General features: G+C 44.7%; 1 protein-coding gene across 1 annotated transcript; it reads left to right on the top strand.

Moving 5' to 3' along the window:
• Nucleotides 1-6975: 6975 nt before the first annotated feature.
• On the top strand, nucleotides 6976-14459 carry LOC123142745 (amino acid permease 6-like). Its single transcript, XM_044561513.1, has 5 exons — nucleotides 6976-7249; nucleotides 7326-7419; nucleotides 9771-10125; nucleotides 11989-12216; nucleotides 14037-14459. The coding sequence occupies exons 1-5, from the start codon at nucleotides 6976-6978 to the stop codon at nucleotides 14457-14459; spliced, it is 1374 nt and encodes a 457-aa protein (XP_044417448.1).
• Nucleotides 14460-16820: the final 2361 nt, after the last annotated feature.

Genomic DNA, 16820 nt, shown 5'->3' with positions numbered 1-16820 from the left:
TAGCAGTGCTCATGCGGAGATCGGTACCGGCATGGCGAAAAAGCTCTTGCCAAAAGTGGCTAGTGAAAACGGGATCGCAGTCAGAAACAATGGACTGAGGAAAGCCATGGATGGGGTGAATGCGTTGCATGTATAGCAGAGCGACACGAGAAGCAGTGTAAGGGTGGGCAAGCGGTAGGAAGTGTGCGAATTTGGTCATTTTGTCGACCAAGACCCAGATGCAGTTGTACTGACCTGATTGTGGGAGGCCATCAATGAAGTCCATTGTGATCATATCCCATGACTTGTTAGGAATCAGGAGAGGTTGAAGAAGCCCGGGCGAAGCCACTCGCTCTCCTTTAGCTTGTAGACAAATTTGGCAGCATTGAACATATTGGAGGATATGAGTTTTCATTTTTGGCCACGCGAACAAGCGCCTAATCCTCTTGTAGGTGACTGGAAATCCCGAATGCCCTCCCACTGGACTGTCATGGAAAGCAGAGATGATCTGCTGCTGAAGCGCAGTGCTGCCTCTGAGCCAAATGCGATTTGTGAAACGCAAGAGCCCTTGCGACAAGCTGAAACGCCCTTTCAGATCCGGTCTGACTGCCAATTGTTCCAGGAGACGCTGTGCTTGAGGGTTGGAATTGTAGCTCGCTACGATGTCTTCGAGCCATGCTGGATGGCAACTTGAGATCGCCATGGCCTGCTCTGGGTGGTGTAAGCGAGATAATGCGTCTGCGGTTCCATTCTCTACACCCTTTTTATACACAATCTTGTATTGCAACCCAAGTAGCTTGGTGAATGCTCGCTGTTGCCAAGGAGTAGTGAGTCTCTGCTCTTGCAAGTAAACCAAACTGCGTTGATCCGTCTTGATGATGAACTCCGCGGACTGCAAGTATGGTCGCCATTGGTCAACGGCAGCGATCACAGCTAGGTACTCCTTCTCGTATGTGGACAGGCCTTGATACCTGGGGCAGAGTGCCTTGCTCATAAAAGCGATGGGGTGCCCTTCTTGCTGTAGAATTTCTCCAATTCCTGTATTGCATGCGTCCGTTTCCACTGTGAACTGTTTCTGAAAATCTGGTAGAGCAAGCACCAGCGCTGTGATCAGACCCTGTTTGAGTATTTGAAAGCTTTGCTTAGTGTTATCTGTCCATACGAACGGTGTCCCCTTCTTGAGGAGGTTGAAAAGTGGTCGAGCTAGGATTCCAAACTGTCGGACGAAACGCCGATAGTATCCTGCCAGCCCCAAGAACTGCCTGACTTCCTTTACACTTGTAGGTGTGGGCCACGCAGCTACTGCCACAACCTTAGTGGGATCTGTTGCCACACCTTCAGCGCTGATAACATGGCCCAAGTACGTTATCCGCTGTTGCCCAAAGCTGCACTTGCTTCGTTTCACCTTCCATTGATCACGCCGAAGGAGTTCAAAGACTTGGCTGAGATGTGCTGCATGCTCTTGCAGCGTCTTGCTGAATACTAGTATGTCATCGAAGAAGGACAGAACACACTCACGCATCAAGGGGTGAAGTGTGCCAGTGATAGCACCGTTGAAAGTCGCAGGTCCACCAGCCAGACCATACGACAGCACCTTGAATTCAAAATGTCCCGAGTGGGTTTGAAAGGCGGTCTTGAATTCCTCTCCTTCAGCCAGTCGAATTTGGTGGTATCCTGCCCTCAAATCAAGCTTGGAGAACCACTTAGCCCCGTGCAGTTCATCTAGTAGCTCTTCGATTATGGGCACATGGTACTTGCCCACGATGGTCATGGCGTTGAGCTGCCGGTAATCTATGCATAGCCGCCAAGTGCCATCCTTCTTCTTGACTAAGATCACAGGTGAAGAGAAGGGACTGTGGCTGCGCTGAATCACACCTGACTTCAGCATCTCCTGTACTTGCTTTTCAATCTCATCTTTATGTTCAGGCTTGTGCCTATACGGTCTCAAGTTCACCGGCTGTGCTCCAGCCATCAGTGGTATCCTGTGATCACAATCTCTGCGTGGGGGCAGACCTGTTGGTTCACCAAACACATCCTCAAACTAATCAATGACCTTCTGAATATTGTCCGGTGTTGGTGTGTACACTTCGTCTCCTTCAGTGACTTGATATAGTTGAACCACTTGTGTCAGAGAGCCCTGTTTCTGCAGGGATTGCAGCTGCAAAGCGTTGATCTCAGGGCAGGGGCCAACGCTCTCTTGATGGCCTCGCAACTGCGCTGGTCCACGCGGAGTAGTGATCAGCAACTGTTTGCCCCGCCAGTCCACACTCATCGGGCTGTGTTCCTCAAGCCAGTCCATGCCGAGAATGGCGTCATACGCGCCCAGGGTTAGCACTTTCATGTCAGTGATGAATTCGTGTGTTTGGGACACCCAACTGCAGCGTGGTATGTGGGAGAGGCAGCAGAGTTCTCCTCCATCTGCAACCTTGACGCGGCAGGGTCGGCGAAGAGGTAATACTCCCGTCAGCACAGATGCGAGACGCGCGTCGATGAAAGATGTAGAACTGCCAGAATCCACCAACAGTAGCACCTCATGGCCTTGCAACCATGCGTGAAGACGAATTGCTTTTGGAGATTTGCCACCAGTGAGGGCGTGGCAAGAAATTGCCATCGCTGTTTCTGCCAACGTGTCGTCGAGCTGTGGTCTTGGGGAGTCGCCGTCAGAGTCGAGGCCGAACAGCTCGAGGAGTTCCTCGAGGACGTGGAGCTGGACGCTGGTAGGGCAGTTGTGGTCCTATCCCCATCGCTCCCCGCACTTGAAACAGAGACCCTTTGCACGGCGATATTCTCGCAGTGCCTTGAGCTTGGTGATGTCTGCACGGCTGGCTTCCACCGCGCGCCGATCCGTGGCTGTCGGCGTCGTCAGCGGTCGTCCTTGGGGTGGCGGTGGTGGAAGTGCCATGGGCACGCCCGTGCCGCCGCGGTGGCTCCAGTCCGGGGCGATGCCACGCGCTGCGCCCGTACGCGCGCGCTCCCGCGAGGCGCCATCTGCCACCTCCTCTTGGAGTAACGCCAAGGCGCATGCGGTGTCGAGGTCGGGTGGCCGCTGCACCAGTACCACCGCGCGGATGTCGGGTCGGAGTCCCTCGACAAAATGAGTAAGATAATAGTAAGGGTGGATGGATTCAGAATATGCAGATAGATGACTGATAATCAGCTCAAATTGCTCAATGTACTCAGCTACAGTTGTTTTCTGTGACAGAGAATAAAACTGGCGGATTAGGAGCTGGTGACGGTCGCGGCCAAATCTCGTACACAAAAGTGACGAGAATGACTCCCAATCAAACTCAGTTAACTTCCTCTGCACCGATTGCAACCACACCGATGCAGAGCCAGAGAAATTCAGTGAGGCCATCGGGACCCAATATTTCTCATGGATATCAATCGATGGGTGAGCCTGACCAATCCCCGCGAGGATCTGACTGGCATGCGCGTATGGAGATGCGATGGTAGATGGGACGGGGGGTTGTGACTGACCGTTGGCCGGGGTGGCCACCGACGCGAACGCCGGTGCCAGGCCCTGTGGAAGAACGTCGATGCCGTGGTCAATCGACCCGAGGGCGTTGCCCTCCGCGCGCTTGCTGGTGCCGACGTGGTCACACAGTGGCGCTGGTGGTGGTGGTAGTAGGTCGCGCTTGAAGTTCGGCGACCGCCGCGGAGAGCTGATCCACACGCCGCTCCAGATCGGGGCGCCACTGGCCCAGATCGTCCAACTTGGTGGTGTGGGAGCGGATATCGGAGTGGATCGCGTCGAGGGAGCTGGTGAGCTTGTCGAAGTAGTCCTTGAAGGATGGATCCATGTCGCCGATTCGATCCTTGATCGATTTCTGTAGCCTTGTTTCGATCAGATGCGCCAGGGTGTGGATCTATGGCTCTGAATACCAGATGTAAGCAACCCAGTGATATATCTCTCGATCTATTGCAATTCCTCACGAATCTGGTGGCAATTAGGATTACAATCACGGATACATGAATTGGGGAAGAATGGAAAGGGAAAGAGAGCCGCCGCCGGTTCTGCCGTCATCCACTGGATACCTAGCGCTTGTGGGTGAAATCGCCTTAAGTAGTTGGTGCGGTGTCACACCCACTCTGGCCCGCTGACCTTGCTGTTGGGCCGCTTCTGCCTGATGGGCCGAGCTGGTGGCGAGGCCCGTTCCTTGCCTGGTGTGGCTGCAGCGCTGACAGTGGCCTTTACAGAGCCCAGCAAATTCACGCCTCAATCTGCACGACCACCGCGTCTGACAGTCCCCGGCCGGACCGACTCCATACTGATCGCTCTCGGCTCCGTTTCGTCTCGCCTCACCGGCCCGCAAATCAACCTCGCTACTGATCTCGCCATGGACGCCAGGTCCATAAACCTCGCCGCTGTGCGTGGTTGTCTCCACGTGATTCACGTTCTCACTGAGCGACTCAGGGGGTGTTTGGTTCAGGGACTTTTTAGTCCCAGAGATTAGAAAAAGTCCCTAAAAAATCCCTAGGAACCAAACGGGAGGGACTTTTTCTACAGGGACTAGAAAAAGACTCTACTAGAGAGTCTTTTTTGATTAGTCCCTGGGACTAGAAAAAGTCCTAAGACTTCTGAACCAAACACCCCTCACGTCGCACGGCGGCTACCGGGTGTCCTACGTACCTATGCCACGCAACCTAGCCCGACTCCCGCTGATGCGCCCCACCGCGGGGTTGCCCGTGGAACTCATTGCCCTCCCACTCCTGCAAGTACACGGCCTCGCCAAGGCGTCGACGCTGCCGGCGACCCGTGGGCTGGTGCTGACCGGGATGCTTGTGGTGGAAAGAACGGGCCGCAGTTAATGAGAAGACCCACGCCCAGCCTCATAACTTTGTACCTAGCGTATCATGTATACGTTTCAAAGTTGCATTCATGCTAGTATTTAATGGATTCCCCCGTGCAATACACAACCTATATACGTATGCCTTGGCTCTCCACAATAATGGCCTGGCACTGGTACCATGACCAAGCGCGCGCGCCCGAGCGCTCTTCGTCCACCGGCTGTTTGATGATTGTCTTGCACAGGGAAGAGATGCTAGAGTTTGAATGCCATCTGCGAGAGCCAAAGCTGCATCGCTACTCCATCGCACATATTTGGAAACTACGGTACAGCGCTGCGGAGGGGCCGGCAGACGCGCTGCCACCCACGCACTGCACCATTTGCTACTTCGGTCGTCATGCCTATCGCCGTGCATCCAAGCATGCATGCATGGTGCTAGCTGTCCAGCTAGATGTTTTTTCCGTCTCGTCCGATCATATGCCAGAATTTAGGGTTGAATTAGGGCTGCTGATAAGCCTTCTCGCTTATAGTTTCGTCCGTGGGCCCTAATTCCGAAGTAGTAGTACTAGTACTAATTAAATTCTAGCCGTAACGAGAGGAGATTAAACCATGCAGGCGTGATCCGTGGGCACGTGAGCATGCATCACGCAGGCGATTGAGCTAGCCAGGGAGGGCAATCGGCAACTCGGCTGCATGAGTATGGGCAATAAATGACGCGCCAAATGAAGCACTGGGCACCTTAATGCCTAAATTGTCGTGCATGATTACTCTACTTTCTTCTTTCGTCCTCCTTGGACCCTTTCTTTCGTCAAGTCTTGAAGCTGCACTGGTTGGGTACGTCAATATCAGTGTTGGTCCTGCTGATTTGGGCCATCCCGCCCGTCCAAACTTGCCTTCATGAATCACAGCCGTCCATGGGTGATAGCGCCGATGTGGTTTTACCTTACTGTCCTCCCCCTGGAATAAGAAGAGGGGACTGGGGTTTGTGGGCGCAGGGGAGCGTCCGAGGCAAGACAAGCTGCACTCTCTCCCCCCCTTGCATTCTCGATCTAGGGTTCTTTCGAAGTGTCCCGACGCAGATTGCATCAGGGGCTAGCTACATTCTCCATCTAGGCAGGCAGGCAAGAGGCATGTGGCTTCGATTTGACTTCAAGTTTTTGCTCTTCTAAAATGATGGTCTTTCCTTGAGGTCTTTCGTCCTCCTATGAAGTTTCTCCTCTCCCCTGGTGGTTTTTGATTTCGATCTGTGGCTCTCATCAGATGAAGTTTCTTGGAGTCTCAACTTCTTCTTTCTGTTTTGCAAGTTTTATTTCTTGTTATATGAGCGGATCCGCTCCCTCTTTATCTGTCTAAATGAAGAAAACAAGTAAAGAAAGTGCGTAGTTTTTTTTTTGATCTCCGTGTTGTATGTTCCTATGATGATTCTGTTGCTTTGCGTCCTGCGGCTCTGCTCTTGTCAAGTGGTTTGATTTCGATCTGTGGCATGACTTGATCCCTTCCCTCTTTATTTTTCTGTCTCCGAATGAAGAAAAACAAGCAAAAGAAACACAGTTTCTTTTTTTGTCTCCGTGCTGTATGTTCGATCTGCAAAATCTTTTCCCGATTTCTATTTGGTCTAACCTTTTTATATAAACCGTGTATAAGGGTGAAATCTTCTAGTATAAAACGTCAATGTTGTTGTCTTCCTTCCTAGATCGTGTTGTTATATAAAATGTGTATAAGGGTGAAATCATCTAGGATAAAACATGAATGTTGTTCTCTTCGTTCCTAGATCAGGTGATGGTTGCAGTTGAAGGGAATGTATGTCAAAGCTTTGTTTTCCTATGGACTGGAAGATTGGAAGTCAACGTTTATTCCCTTTGTATATAGAACCAAACCTGATGCTTTTTCTCTCATACAGAATGCACCAACTCTTCTCGCCAAGTGATCTCTTATGTCATCTTTGTTCTTTGTAGAATGGAAGAGTTGCCCTTGTTCTACACTTCCATAAAACATGTTGTGTAGCTCTTGTTGGAAGGTAGCATTCTGAAGGGTTGGTCAGTTTGAGTTGTTTAGTTGTAAGTATTCTAACCTTGTAGTTTACTTGTTGATGCTTCTGTTGTTTTGCGTCCTGCAGCTCTGCTCTCGTCAAGTGGTTGAGTTCTTTACTTGATTGTGTGCAGTACTACAGGATAGAGCAACAGTCACTGCCAGGTATTTGCACGCCAGCATGGACGACAACCCGATGAACATAGGGATAGAGAGGAGGGGCACTGTTTTAACGGCGATTTGGCATGTCATAACAATCTTGCTCGGATCTGGAGTTCTAGCACTGGCGTGGTCCTTTGCCCAACTTGGCTGGGTAGCCGGGCCAATCGTGCTTGTTAGCATGGCTGCGTTAACATACTTTACGTCGGCCCTGCTTGCGGATTGTTACCGGTATCCAGATCCAGTGACAGGCACGGTGAATCCGGAGTACATCGATGCTGTTCGATGCTACCTTGGTATGAATACCTATTCGTCATCTCTATGCATTTAGTCATTAGTCACACTAATGATACTTATGAAATTAACCTGCAGGTCCACGAAATGTGTTCTGGTGTGGGTTTATTCAGTATGCCAGCATTTGGGCCACCCTTTTGGGCTATACCATAACCGCGAGTGACAGTGCGAGGTAATAATATTTTCACTTGTACATGCTCGCCCTTGGTGAGCGTGTGTAAATTCTGATTAAAATGGTCGTTCTATACATCCTTGACAAAAATATAAAACTCACTATTCTAATAGGACTTCTGCAACTACTAGGTTATTTGTTAACACAGTGCATGAAGCTTGTATCTCTATCAGGAAAATTTACAGGCCACAAAAGATATGAATGCATGAAATGTGTAGACATATATTGTCTTCCATTCAAGGACTCAGCCAATTTTTTGATATTTGAAAATTTCAATTTAGAAAAATACAAATTAAGCAGCATGTACATCTGACTCGTGTTTTCCTGCTGACATGAGTGTGAAGTCAATAGTATAATAAGTCGTGCTGACCGAGGTAATTAATATATGTTAACAAATGCTTTTAGCTTAGTAGAACGATGAGTTGGATTTTTGTTCACCTAATGCAAGTTCTGGATTTCCTATATATGGTTACATCTGTCATTTTAGAATCTGATACAATCACCATGCATAACTTTGGCTATTGTTTTTCAGTACCAACCTCACTATTTTTATAATATGTACTATTGATGATAGCCAAAAATGTGTGTTGCCTGCGCATTTCCATGGTTGTTTTTATTATAAGTGTTAAATGTTTTTGACAATATCTCTCAGCTCAACATGAGGTGATTTTTAATCTAATATTATGAATTATTGACCACTTAATTTATTTGACTTAATCCAAAGATTGTTCTGAAATATTTGTGTTCCATTCTATCTTAGTACAACCCGCTTTGACTACGTGGCTTAATCATTGTCTGTAGATTTTTTTTGAGGGAAGAATCATTGTTTGTAGATTTATTTTCATTTCATTTAGCGACGTTATTTATGAATCCCATACACATTTAAAAGCCTATGCGTGTGCGTGTTTAGTTTGTCTTTTTTTTTTGGGATCATGCGTGTTTATAGTCGAAATCACTAATTAAGGAGTACTCGTTGCAAAGAACACTCCATCTTCCCAGGTCACGACAAGTGGCGCACATGCATCGCGCCACTTGTCGCAACCTTGGACTTTTTTCTTTTTTCGTAGATTCGTTTATTCAAAACGTTTTATCACTTAAACCGTGCGTCCAAATCTCAAACTGTTTTCACCATTGGATTCCTCGCGTCGAGATCTTCAAAGCTAGATCCCATGTTGATAGATTTTGACGAACTTTTTTTCACGAAAAAAACCGGACGAAAAAACCAAAACGGGAGCACGGTTTTTTCCGTTTCCGAAAGAGGCACGCCCGTGCCTCTCGCGAAATCACAACCGTGACTCTCGTGGAAAGAAAAAAAATAGAAAACGCGTTTTTTCCTTTTCCGAAAGAGGCACGCCCGTGACTCTCGCGAAAGCACAACCGTGCCTCTGGCAAAAGCAAAACCATGACTCTCGCGAAAGAAAAAGAAAACAGAAAACGCATATTTTTTCCCTTTCTGAGAGGCACGGCCGTGACTCTCGCAAAAGCACAACCGTGTCTCTCGCGGAAACAAAACCGTGACTCTCACGAAAGAAAAAAAAAACAGAAAACGCGTTTTGTTTTTTCCTTTCCGAGAGGCACGGCTCTGACTCTCACGAAAGCACAACCGTGCCTCTCGCGGAAGTAAAACTGTGACTCTCGCGAAAGAAAAAATACAGAAATCGCGTTTTTTTTGTTTCCGAAAGGCACGACCGTGACTCTCGCTAAAGCATAACCGTGCCTCTCCCGAAAAAAAACGTGACTTTTCACGAAAGAAAAAAAAAGTAAACGCGTTTTTTAGCACAAAAAAAATTTTCAAATTTTTTTGGTCGAAACGCTAACGAAGACCGGGGAAAAACCAAAACGTCGAAAAAAACCGGGAAAAACCGTTTAAAAAGCCGAAAACAGGTGCGGAAAAATAAAAAAAAAACAAAATCTGGAGGGAACGTCCAGAGCGCGACACGTGGTGAATGACTGAGAGCGCGCCAAGTGGTGCTGATCGTTGCGAAGCTCCCGAAAGAGCGCTCGTTAACTAGTTGCTCCCGTTTATAGTTTGTCAAGCATTATGTCTTAGCGATTGTGCCCAATAGCTAGCCCATACTGAATTAATTATGGCCCAACGCTGCGTCCCCCTGGGCCAACGGCCATTCTTGTGTTTTTCTTTCTTCTCCCGGTATGTTTGACAGGGTCATATAGAATAGGAAACTTCAGTCTGGTTTATTCAAATTTGTGACTTTTCAGTCTACGATTCTGATTGCTACAAAAATTCCATATTTTTTGTATGTGAAGTTTACATATAACCGTACATGTTTGTTTCTGCTTGTACGTGACAGATATAAAATAAAACAATACTAAGCCAATTATCTTCTCTGCAGTGCGGTGCGTAAGGTTAATTGCCTCCACCATGGAGACGGGAGTAAATGTGCCAGCAGTGACTACTTTGCCACTTACGCCATCATCGTATTTGGAGCAGTCCAAATTCTGCTGTCCCAACTGCCAAGCCTTCACAACATCAGCTGGCTCTCCTTCTTTTCTGTCGCCACTTCATGCATATATTCCACGATCAGCCTAGGGCTGTGTTTCGCGAAGTGGGCGACGCACAACAAATCACACGGCACTGTTTTCGGGGCAGTGGCCGGATCAGGTTTGGACAAGGCAACAAACGTGTTCCTTGCCGTTGGAAATATAGCATTCACATATGCGTACGCCGACGTCCAGATCGAAATCCAGGTCTGTAATGCACTCCTGTATGTTTACTACTGAACTGATATGTCCAACTGAATACATGCTATTTATTCATGGTAGGTTAGCAAAGACACCAACATTGTACGGCATATTATGATATTTTTATAATTTATAATTAAACTTTCACCAAAATCTAAATCTACATAATTATACCTTAATTGTTTTATTTCTCCACATGGGCCTCACCATTACAGTGTAGTGACTAGGGCATTCGGACGCGTAAATTTATTACATATTGCCGTGCTTAGTGTTTTTTAGTAGTTTGTCCTTCATCGTTAATTCTTATATGATTGTATTCACCTGTTCATTGTGTCTTATTCATATGTCAAGATATATGTAAATTTATATAAAATTATATTCCAAGGAAACACATTAATTAGCTTGGTAGAGTCATTTTTTATCATTAGCTCAAAGCCCTACTACTTCAATGTTATTATACAGGTCATACTAATATTTCTATTACAGGACAAGAATCTCTACTCCTCTTTTGCTGTGACATCCATTTTTTTCAGCAATAGTTTTTTTACAAAAACCTGCAAGATAGAACTAACAAAAAAGATGATCCACACATATAAGTGACATTTTTTTTCATTTTTACTCTATGAGAAAACCATTTTGCATTTGGTGTAGTTATTTCATGGCTAAGTATCATCTATGGATTTCATTATTTCTTGGAGCAACCTTTTATTTTATTCTAGGTCGGAAATACATGGTCAAAGAATCAAAGTAGTTACGTGGTTACATGCAAAATGAACGAAGAAATTTCCAGTCATGTTGGAAAAATAGTTTTGCTAATTCACAATACAAAGCAAGTATGATTAGTTCTCATATCAGTAAAAGAAGTAGATCTGGTGAGTTTGTTGTTCAATGATGACACAGAGGGTAGTACTACCCTATAATAAAATACACATTGTAATGCATAGACATTCAAGTTGTTTTTGTCTTTACTTTTTCCAAATTCATATTTTTTGATTTGTCATCTTTTTGTAAATTCCTGTTTTCTCAAATTCTTGAAATTTTCTTAAATTTATGAACTTTTCCATATTCATTTTTTTCAAATCTGTGAATTTTCCTGAATAAGTTTTATTTCAAATTCGTGTTTTTTTGTATTCCTGAAGTTTTTCAAATTCATGAGAATTTTTAAAATCCATGATTTTTTTTTCAATTTGCAAACTGTTTTTTTAATCCACAAAGTTTTAGTTTTTCAAAATTTCTGAAATTTTTCTTTTCAAATTGAGGAAAAAAATTCATGAACATTTAAAAAAATTAAACTGTTTCATATTCATGAACCTATTTTGCAAATCTATGAAATTTTTTGAAATCCACGAATTGTTTTCAATTTTGTGAACTCTTTTTGAATACGCGAACTAGTTCGTGTTCACAGTCAATTTCCAAATTCATGAACTTTTTAAAGATGTGAAAATTTTCAAATATGCGAACTTTTTTGATATTTTTTTTTAATTCACAAACTTTTCTTCCTCTCATGCTGGCCAATTCCAGATAGGTAACAGGCCTTGGCTTTGCTTTGAAAAGCCCACTTACGTACACAGGACACGGTTTATCGTATGATTATGTGACATCTCCTAATCAAATTCTTAATTTGATTAAAAAATCTTCTGGCCGTTTTCTTTCTAGGAACTCCTAATCAGTTTTGACCATGCATGTGGGTTCTAGCGAACAAACGTACGGCCGCAGTCTAATTCTCACTCTTTCTAAATTAGTTGTTTTGTACATGTCAAGGTCCGAACCGTTAATTGCTTTTATTTGTTCTTGCTTAATCTGAGGTGTTCCTTTTCTTCTGTCTTATAATAGTATAATAGAAGATTCTGAAAATTTGTTGACATGCAGGATACGCTTAAAGCACCCCCTGCAGAAAACAAAACCATGAAGAAGGCCTCATTGTACGGCCTTTCAATTTCCACAGTCTTCTGCATGCTGCTTGGGGTCTCTGGCTACGCAGCCTTCGGAAATAGTGTATCTGGAAACATCCTGACTGGCACTGCTGTCCACGAGCCTTTTTGGCTAATACATTTGGCTAACATTTGTGTTATTCTCCATTTTATTGGAGCATACCAGGTTACAGCTTATCCAAATCTCATCCATTTATTTGAACTAGCAATGTGACCTGTGTATATGTTAGATTTGTTAGATTTGTGTATGTTCTATAATATCAGCAGGTAGATGTTGGTAGACCTTTACCTGCACACTTACAATTATTGGTAGCCAAAATACACCATGCAAATATTTTGTTGGCCATGTTCCCCAACCAAATATTTGCCTCAGCTACAATAAAGAATTATTTAATGTCCTGCTAGATTAGCGCCAATGGAATCATTCCACTACAGTGGTAGATCTGGGATTGGGTGCCCCTTTGTTAATTGAGCTTCTTAAATTGGTTCTTTCTGGGTAGACGAAACACTTTGTCATCTGTAGCTCCCTTTTTTACAGGACTTGAAAGGTTCTATCTGGGTCTATGTTTACATCAACATTTTTCTAGAATCCTCTATGAAAGATTAAATTTAAATACTGATGGCTTTACTTGGTGCTCTCTTCCTCCATTCTCACATTGATACTTAAGTCATTGTTTTCTTATTTTGCAATCCCTTGAGATTGCATTCACTCCCGTCTTTCTATAATTACATCTGCTTTTTTGTCATCATTTGGAATGTAATTGTTCGTGTGTAGCAAAAATTGCTAAAATATTAATTCACTCCTCACCCACCCTTGCATAGATCTTTTTTCTCATGCCCATCTACAAAAATCAACTAACTAATCATTTGAAATTTCATTGCTTCCAAACTCTCATTGTTTCACCTGTGGAACTTATTTGTTTTCTTTTTGTGATGCACTCACAACATAGCATATTGGCACCTAACTACTTATTCCTACCAAATATCATGCTTGGCATTTACTCGATGTTTATAAACTTGTATTCTTTCTGAGCAACCACTTCTCCATTGCTTTCGGTTATTATGAATTCCATATTGTTGTTCATGTATGGATGCACACATTTCCATTCTACCCCTGCTTATAACTTTATTATATATCTAAGCAGTCGATGCATTTATGCTGGTTCAAGGCATATTGCCTTGAAATAGGTCATGACTCACTAGAGATTAAATCCTTCCGTCTCTAACTAATTATAGGCACTGAATCATAAAAGCACAATTGAGAAAATGTGCGCAGCAAAATAAATTCTATGACTCACAGTTCATATAAAAATTTATTGAAGTAGCTTGCCGCACATTTGCACAGCAAGGTCTCCTTAGTATAGTATCAAATTTGATATGTCCGTATGATCTTATTATACATACAGTAAAATGTAAAATAAAAACTTTGGCCAAAATACGTGATGCGGAAAGTTATTTAGCATTGTATTCATGACTTTAGATGCATCCATCTTGTAAACGAATGCAGTTGTTTCCTTTTTATAGTCATAAGAAATTTCTGAAACATGCATCGCACTCACTTTCATCATTATTTATTCCTTTCATTTATCATGCTAATGTTTAGTATAAATGAAAATGTAGCCCCAACAGTAGTCTCTTTAGTGGCCGTCTTTTTTTATGTGACCTGTTTTAAGGAACAATGGTAGTATAGAATATTGTATTGACATGATAGGTTGCTTTATGTCTATTGCAATGACAATACCATTTTGCTTCCTGTGTACAATACGCTCATTCATGCACATGCAGAATTGGCATAGATATCTATTCTTTATACCTCATGCACATGTCTTGCATTCCTTCTACTGGATGTTTGTACAATAAGGAAAAGTTATGTCAATATTGGTCTTTTGTCATGGTATATTACATGTTACTGAATATAAATCAAATAGCTAATTTATTGCTTCTGTCATGACAAGCTATCCATGTATGTTGGTCTCCTCTGTGCAGGTCTTCGCGCAGCCCATTTTCGCCAGGATGGAGACTTACGTAGCCCATATGTGGCCAGCCTCATATTTTGTAACCACTGGCTATGATCTTTATGTGATGGGCTGGCTCATACGGCTATCCTTCATGAAACTGGTGCTACGTACAGGGATAATAATTTTCACGACGCTGGTGGCAACGTTGATGCCATTCTTCAACCCAGTTTTAGGGTTAATTGGAGCTGTTGGCTTTTGGCCGCTTTCGGTCTACTTCCCTGTAAGCATGCACCTGACAAGGCTCAAGATAGGGCGTAGGGATTCGCGGTGGTGGCTGCTACATACCTTGAGCATGCTCTGCCTGGCGCTCTCCATCTTCATGGGCAGTGCGTCGGTTCTGGACATAGTGACAAAGATGAAAGGAGCCACAATTTTCAAAACTGCCGACTAGAAGGGCCGGTCGTCGCACCTTGAGGTGAGCCAGTATCCCACATGAAAATACTTTTTCCTGTGCGTTGCAACTCCAAGGAAAATTAATACGAGTTGCAACACAAGCATATTCCAACGAGCTTATGTCCTTCATTATTACAATGACCTGTGTACAGTACGCTTCATGTGTACAGTACGCTTATTCCTGATAATATGGACCTGATTTGGTATCTGGTCTGTACTGTGTATTGCTAGCAAGTTAGTCATCTTTTTCTATTGGAAACAGCTAAGTAAATTTTGACTGGCATTTTGGTCATCTTCCTTCAAATTTGGTTTCGGTACCATAATTATCAAAGACCTACACAATAACGCATGATGAAATTTCCGAATACACAACTTATAATGTAACAAAATTCTACTTTGTTGCAATAAGTACGTAATTGCAATGATTTTATATTTATTGCAAAAAAAAACTCATTGCAGTAGATCGTGTTCCTTGCATTGTATAATTGTTTGCATGATGGTGCCAGCCTCTTGTAGCTATTGCTTTGTTTTGCCTATGTATTTAAATTAGTGGCTGATGCAGCTAGTGTGTTGCTTATGGGATCTGTGCTGGCTATGATCTAACTTTTGCTCATTTGGTCTCTACATGTTGTTCATCATCTCTTACTCCTTCTAATGTTGCTTCTCATTAGTGATGTATTTGGCTTTGTAGGAAACACGTGTTCATCACAAATAGCTTGGAGGACAACGCAATGGACGACCACATCAATAATGAAAATTATGGAGGTAGCAATGATTGTGAGAACGTTGTTGGAAACAACTGTACATCTGGAGGAGGATCTCACTAGTCCACTTGCAATTCAACTAATGAGTGACTATCTTATGGTATCTCGGTTCTATGTAGTAGTAGCACATTAAACTTAGGTGCTTAGTATTGTGTGGCAATCACTATTATGTGGAATATGATGGATGTAAGTGATGACCCTACTAATGAACTTAGGTGACTTGAGAAGTTTACTTATTCTTTGCTCGGTGCAATATGATGGATGAGAATCAGAGTAGTGGTGGCATGTATGTGTGGAACTGCTATTGCCTTTGACAAGTCCATGTGCAAAACTTTTGAGTAGACTTTTGAGGGTCGGTTAGAGTTGCCCTTAGTTGCGTGCTTTGGCTATATCCTTTACACTGCAAAAACTAGGACAAAAATATTAATTGATAAAGTGTCCGAGATAGTTGAAGAGGAGGAGTTGTCACCCAATTAAAGCGTTACTTGATACCCTTACACACTCATTGGTTGGGGGAGGGACGAAAAATCAATGTCGATTGTGTGGGTGAAATAGTCGTGCGCCTCCCTCTCCAGTAGTGCATGCCATGGCTGATGAAGCTATGTACCTAGGGTAGGGTCATAGGCCTGACCTAGACACCCTCCCCTAGGACATCACCCTAAAAACATAAGCATTCGAGGAGAAGTCATCATCCACTCAACCACGAAGCATTCCACTCGGAAGACTCGAAGTCACTCGACCATGAAGACTATCACTCGACATCCAGAAGATCTAAAGTCACTCCGTACTGCAACGGTCGGACGTTTTTGCTTCATAGATTTAATGGTCTTTATGTCTATTTATTACTAGCGCTACTAGTAACGCCCCCCCCCCCTTTTTATGTACCTTAAACCCCTTGTAACGTGGGCTGGCTGGGGTCCTGGCGCACTCTATATAAGCCACCCCCCTCCACGGGCACAAGGGTTGGCACCCCTGTAACACACACATTCATAATCCAGTCGACCGCCTCTGGGCTCCAAGACGTAGGGCTGTTACTTCTTCTGAGAAGGGCCTGAACTGGTAAAACTCGTGTGTACAACTTCGCCATAGCTAGGATCTTGCCTCCTCATACCTACCCCCCATTCTACTGTCAGACTTAGAACCACGACAGTTGGCTCCCACCTTGGGGCAGGTGTCTTAGCGACTTTTTGGTGAGGTTGCAATTTTTTCCGATCCCCATCGTCATGGTTTCCGGCGGAGGAATGGCTGAGGGCCGCGAGATCCGTCTCGGCGCGCTCGTTTTCGTCGCCGACGACTCCGCTTGGCTTCAGGAGGCTCCACTCGACGTGGAGGTGTTCCCCATCCGCGGGGCGACGCACTTTCGCGCGTGCGTCCGCAGCGTCCTTCTTCAGCAGCCATCGACCCAATATCGGTCGGCTCCTGTGGCGTCCTCGCTCCCCGCTGTTCGCCGGCGCAAGCGTTCTGGTCGGTCGCGGCTCCAGCGGTGGGTGAGGCACGCGGTGGCCCGCCAGTCGGCCACCCCACAAGTCGCGGCAATCGAGCCCGACGAAACTCTCTACGGCCTATTCGACCTGTCGACTGGCTCCGTCGAGACC

The sequence above is a fragment of the Triticum aestivum genome, chromosome 6D (assembly GCF_018294505.1).
Source record: "Triticum aestivum cultivar Chinese Spring chromosome 6D, IWGSC CS RefSeq v2.1, whole genome shotgun sequence".
Lineage (NCBI taxonomy): Eukaryota > Viridiplantae > Streptophyta > Magnoliopsida > Poales > Poaceae > Triticum > Triticum aestivum.
The sequence above is the reverse complement of the archived record's forward strand: the minus strand, read 5'-3'. Positions and strand labels throughout refer to the sequence as shown.